General features: G+C 42.2%; 1 protein-coding gene across 1 annotated transcript in view; it reads left to right on the plus strand.

The window, feature by feature from the left end:
• The window catches only part of tox4b (TOX high mobility group box family member 4 b), an 11634-nt gene that overhangs the window by 1858 nt on the left and 3586 nt on the right, over window positions 1-6190 (plus strand). The window contains exons 3-7 of the mRNA XM_034857349.1: window positions 1864-1914; window positions 3249-3536; window positions 3625-3885; window positions 4504-4809; window positions 5082-5186. Coding sequence (XP_034713240.1) covers window positions 1864-1914; window positions 3249-3536; window positions 3625-3885; window positions 4504-4809; window positions 5082-5186 — 1011 coding nt within the window. The remainder of the gene's footprint in view (window positions 1-1863; window positions 1915-3248; window positions 3537-3624; window positions 3886-4503; window positions 4810-5081; window positions 5187-6190) is intronic.

Consider the following 6190-nt stretch of genomic DNA (forward strand, 5'->3'; position numbering starts at 1 on the left):
GCTCGAACCAGTCTGGCCATTCTCCTCTGACCTCTGGCATCAACAAGGCATTTCCGCCCACAGAACTGCCGCTCACTTTAGTTTTTTCTTTTTCGGACCATTCTCTGTAAACCCTAGAGATGGTTGTGCGTGAAAATCCCAGTAGATTAGCAGTTTCTGAAATACTCAGACCAGCCCTTCTGGCACCAACAATCATGCCACGTTCAAAGTCACTCAAATCACCTTTCTTCCCCATACTGATGCTCGGTTTGAACTGCAGGAGATTCTCTTGACCATGTCTACATGCCTAAATGCACTGAGTTGCCGCCATGTGATTGGCTGCTTAGAAATTAAGTGTTAACGACCAGTTGGACAGGTGTACCTAATAAAGTGGCCGGTGAGTGTATATTAATGTTTAAAAAAACTCATAAAGTGAAATTTTCATGCCATGGGACCTTTAAATGGTCATGTATTAATTATAAATGGATGGTGAGATAAACTGAGTCAGGATTTGGACCGTCTGACACAACATTTTCCTTGGGGAAATCATATCTTGCATAATGTCTACAATTTCAACCAAAATGGAAAAAAAGATTCTCTATTATATATTTGTCAATATTTAGTTACATTTCAGTTTTTTTATATTTTCAGGCAATACACTACATTTATTTTTCTTGTGTCAGCCAGGAGTTTAGGAAATGAAGTCGCAATCTTTTTTTGTCCTGCGGTGCACTGAATATTTTTTTTTCAAGGCAGGGGGTTTAAAGCAATGGTTCTCAAAGTGGGGTACGGGGACTTTCAGGGTTCCTTGACGGCGTTCCACAGGGTCCCCAGTAAAAAGTGTAATATTTATTAATAATATAATTATTTTCACACTGTCAAGTAACACAATGACAGAATGTATGACTTATGTGGTCATGGCTTTCCTAAACTCTCTGTAATATAACATCTAAAAGCAAAAATCCAGATGTTAACGTGGTATCGTGACTTTGCATAAAAATACAAGCCCCTTTCTAAAGCCCCGTGGCATGTTATCACAAGGCCAGGCGAGAATAGGAAATAGGTAATAGGTTGGGTTTAGGAAAAGAAGAACGGGGTTGGGGTTAGAAAAACAACAAACGTAGAAAATAAACATTACATGTGCGACACGATTCTCACTCTCCTGGGTCCATCCTTCACCCCGGCCAACCTCCCTACCCAGATTTTCTACCTTTTATACAACTCGCTACTCTGTAAATTCAAACGCTATCGCAAGGTAATGTAAGTCAATGGAGGCCAAATGGCGTTCATAAACACGCTAAAAAGCAAGCATGCGTCTTGATAACACGCATATGTATTGGAGTGTCACGCAAACGCCACTTCATTAGGTGAGTCTGCAGATGGGGACTCTGGGACAAGATCTAATCCAATGTGGGTCTGTGGTCTAATTTGGGTCAGTTTGGGGGTCCTTGATGTCAAAAGTTTGAGAAGAACTAGTTTAAAGAGTCTGGAAATACCTTCAGCCCACCGGTAGTTTTTTTTAAAGATCACCAGGTATTTCAGGAAAAATGGATGCTTAGCTCTGTGACTTGAATGTAACAGTAGTACATTAGGTGCACAACCTGGGGCTAATCAGGCTCATGCACCACCGTTTTAAATCAGTGTTGACCATACGACAACCATCCCCAAACTCTATCATTTCTAACTTAATACTTAGCAGGTACAAATTATATTTTCTAGCATTTCAACCATGTTGATATTTTGTTTTTGTAATGTGTGAGTTGTACAAAAGAAGGCCTTTGTTCTGTATGTATGAACCATTTAATGAGTACATATAAAAACCACAAATATGACCCATGGCATTTTTAATTAACGTTTACTTACTGACAAACTCACATTTTTTAGTGTTCCACTAAACCCATTGAGCTCTTCAACCTCGCTGGATCTGCTGGTGGAGTATGAATTATTTATAAATACTTTATATTTCACTACCCCTTCTGCTTAAATTCAGACACCTTTTTATATTTTTTTAATATTTTTTTAAAATACTGCATATCTGACTCCTGACTCATCCTAGGATGGGGTGATGAAAGCACATCATTTACAGTTAGATTCAGGCTAATAAAAGGTGTATTTATACTTCTCTTAAATGTTGTTCTGTTATCAGAATAGACAGACATATTAGAAAAAGAGAAACAAATTTTGCCTCAGCAGTGGAGTGCATCAGAGGGATAGTAATTATAAAAAACGTAACAGCGAAACCTATCTACAAACAGGTTGGAGAGCTTTAAGCCGACATGGCATCATCAGTGTCATCCCCTACAGTGTCACATCACCAAGCCATACTCCTTATACCTAAATGCCAGCTATTCAGACCTGAAACTGTTCTGAAGTTGTGGTTTTCTGCACAAAGCTTCTCACTAATATTGCAGTCATCAGCATTCTCACTATCTGCTGCCTACTGTTCACCTTTCAGCACATTGTGCAGCTGCGAGGGATAGCACGCTTTGACCGTTTCAAACTTTAAAGCTGTTTTATTTTGTTTTTTTATGGTGCATGACTTAGGGGTCTGTGTCACGAAGCGAGTTCAACTTTTCGGAAAAGACTTCAACATTGCACTAGGCAATAGTTTTGGTTCAATACAACAATATTGGAGATTTTTTTTTAAATTAAATGTTTTTGTATTTTAGCAGCAGCAGAAAGCCAGAACCGAATACACTTTGATATCTGTTTATAAATCGCAAGTTATCGCGTTATTCAACACCCAACATGTTCCTCATTTAATGCAGCCCTAGTTTGGATCTGATCCTTTGAGGTTAAGCTTCATCAGAGGCCCTGCTGTTACAGTGGTGATCTCCCCCAGTTACAAGTGAGGTTGCTTTATGATGCCAAAAAACCTGAGTTATATCCAAAGTTAGCCTGCTAACCCTCTATTCTTGCTTTGTGACACAAACCCCCTGAACACTGCAGTTTTCCACACCTGACTCGATCACTCGTGACACACAGTATTTTAGAGATATTTCAGTATTATAATCTATGAAAATTAATCTTAAGGTATGTCTTTGGAATCATCTTTTGTCCAAAATAATAAATCTGTTCAGTGAAATTGTTGTTACTGACTCATCTTTTCCCACCTTTCTTGTGGCTCTCTTGCCTTTCTTTCCAAATGGTTGTTTACTCCTTGCTCCCTCCCAAATTCTCACAAACTTGTTTTCTCTTCCTTCCATTCTTCTCCTACTTTTCTCGTCTTCGCTTTCCACTTTTGCTGCCGTCCGCCATCTTCATTCCAGACATTTCACACTCCCAGCCTTGGCGATGAGGAGTTCGAAATACCTCCCATCTCCTTGGATCCGGACTCGGCCCTCACCGTCTCGGATGTGGTGTCCCATTTCGGGGAGCTGTCGGACACCGGCCCCTCTAACAGCGTGGTGGTACCCGGGAACGCTGTGGTCGAAGGGGACGACCCCTCGTTCGCCTCCACTTTCGTTAACGCCCCCTCCCAGGGACTGGAGCACCTCAGTCTGGGAGTCATCAACCAGTCAGGAGGAAGTGCTTTGTTGGGGTCGTCACTGGGAATGGTGAGGACTTTAAGTACAGGACATGTGAAACCGTCTTAACTTATCTCTGTATCAAACAGATTCTCTCACATGTTCTTTCCATCTCCAGGATCTCGGTCATCCCATCGGCTCTCAGTTCAGCAGCTCGTCTCCAGTGACCATCGACGTCCCGCTGGGCGACATGAGCCAGGGCCTGCTGGGATCCAACCAGCTGACCACTATCGACCAGTCAGAGCTCAGCGCGCAACTGGGGCTCGGCTTGGGAGGCGGGAACATATTGCAACACCCCCAGTCGCCTGATAACCCTCTGTCGGCCACGGCGTCGCCCACTAGCTCGCTCCAGGATGACGACATGGATGACTTTAGAAGAGTGAGTCTTAAAGGATGGGACAATGGGATTTAGATTCGCTGTTAATCAACACTATCGTGGAGTTTATCTGGAGATACATGGGGGGTGGTGGTGATGGCGCAGTGGATATAGCACATGCCTTTGGTGGGGGAGATCCAGGTTCAATTCCGACTGCAATACATCAGCCAAGGTGTCCCTGAGCAAGACACTTAGTTGCTCCAGAGATGTGCTGCCTCTGACATATATAACACTAACACACACGTGTGTGTGTGTGTGTGTGTGTGTGTGTGTGTGTGTGTGTGTGTGTGTGTGTGTGTGTGTGTGTGTGTGTGTGTGTGTGTGTGTGTGTGTGTGTGTGTGTGTGTGTGTGTGTGTGTGTGTGTGTGTGTGTGTGTGTGTGTGTGTGTGTGTGTGTGTGTGTGTGTGTGTGTGTGTGTGTGTGTATATATTACTAACAAACAGAGTGTAAATTGTAATTTCCCCACTGGGGATCAATAAACAGTATAAATTATTATGACTTTTCCGGCAAATTTCTGGAAGTTGTTCCTTATTAATTAGTAAGCAGGATTTAGAAAAAAAGAAGAAAAAATGTTTTGTGAATACTTTTTATTGGTCATTTTTCTCTTCCCCTCCAATTAGAGCGTCCTTGTGGAATCTCCGGTCTCTCTGGCTGTCATCTCCCTCGATCCCTCCCTGTCCGAGTCCCCACTCTCTGCATCCACCTCCACCATCTCTCCTGCTGTCGGGCGGAAAGGAGGAGCAGGAGGGAAGAAAGGGAAGAAGAAAAAAGACCCCAACGAACCTCAGAAACCTGTGTCGGCCTACGCTTTGTTCTTCAGGGACACGCAGGCAGCTATTAAGGGACAAAACCCCAACGCTACTTTTGGAGAAGTGTCTAAGATAGTGGCCTCCATGTGGGACAGCCTCGGGGAGGAGCAGAAACAGGTGAGAGGAAAAAGGAGGAAACATTTTGAAATTTTAGCAGTTTGTGATTATAGTTCATTCATTGATCCATCAGTCCATCTCTTGAGTTGTTGGCCTGGCTTTATGTTTACTGTATACAGTATGTTCCAGTGGATTGAGTTTAGCTTGAAGGAAATGTCTTTAATAGTATTTATTTCCCACTCGGCTGTATTACTAGCTGTCAGGGGTCTAATATAATGTGGTGAGATTGAAACACAACCCTCATTTCAATGCATAATTTTCCTTTTTTTCAGATTTACAAGAGGAAAAATGAAGCGTCAAAGAAGGATTACTTGAAGGCGCTGGCAGAGTACAGAGCCGGCCAGATTATTGAACAGATGTCCACAGTATGTACAGCAGTATGAAAATGCCCATGGGAATATTATGGTTTATCAGAGCGTCTTGCTGCCCGTTCCAGGGCCTGGGTCTTACTGCTGGTGTATGAGACTGTACACTGCATGCTTTATTAGATGGTTTGTAGTATGTCCCTTTTGTGGTGGCACGGGCTGTAAGGAGATTTAGGAAAATACATCATTGGACTTTTTTTTTGCCTATTCACTTTGTGGCTACATAGAGCTGTAAATAGCCAGTTTTTCTACAACATGTCTTTATGTTTAAGATTGTGACAAGTTTTCTGTTTGAGCGAGAACCCTGCTGTGTTGTGCCAAAGTGCACTCCTAAAAATTATAAATGGTTGGAAATGGCTTTATTAGGATGTGATTGTTTTTTAGGAGGTTGTCTGTCAATGTTACACTATTACTCATCGACAGTTTACCGAAGTTTCTACGTTTCCCATTTTTTCATGATCAATTAGACTGCCCAGCCTTTTTTAAATATATTAAAACACAGCCAGTAATTGAAGTAGGTGTGTGATGAGACGCTCGGCTCACGGGACGAGACATGAGATGAGAGATTTGAACACATTTTAAAGAAAACTTTTACTCAGAGAACCAAGGTTACAATCTAACCAAGAGTTTCAATGCAGCAGTAAACAAGGAAGTAGGCTGCTCTTGTATTGATTTATGACCATTTTGAGACGAGGGGAGAACAATTCTCTTTGTTTATTATCATTTAAAGTGAAGTTAGGTTTTGCTCTCTGCTTCCAAGTCATTTAAAAAAAGACAGAGAAAGAGAGTCAGCGGCCGTACCCTCTAATGTTCTAACGCTAGGTTTTACTGGCAGCTTTATACAATTGCAACTCTGCCACTGCTCTGCAAAAGTGAAATTAGAGTCAACTTGGCGAATGTGCAGGGGGATTTTCTATTCGAATTTAGAGGTCCAAGTCAGACTCATCGACAAAGCCAGATGTATTTATAAGACCAACCAGGTTAGGCTCCATCTACTGGCTGTTGCTCATCACACC

This window comes from Etheostoma cragini, chromosome 19 (genome assembly GCF_013103735.1).
Source record: "Etheostoma cragini isolate CJK2018 chromosome 19, CSU_Ecrag_1.0, whole genome shotgun sequence".
NCBI lineage: Eukaryota > Metazoa > Chordata > Actinopteri > Perciformes > Percidae > Etheostoma > Etheostoma cragini.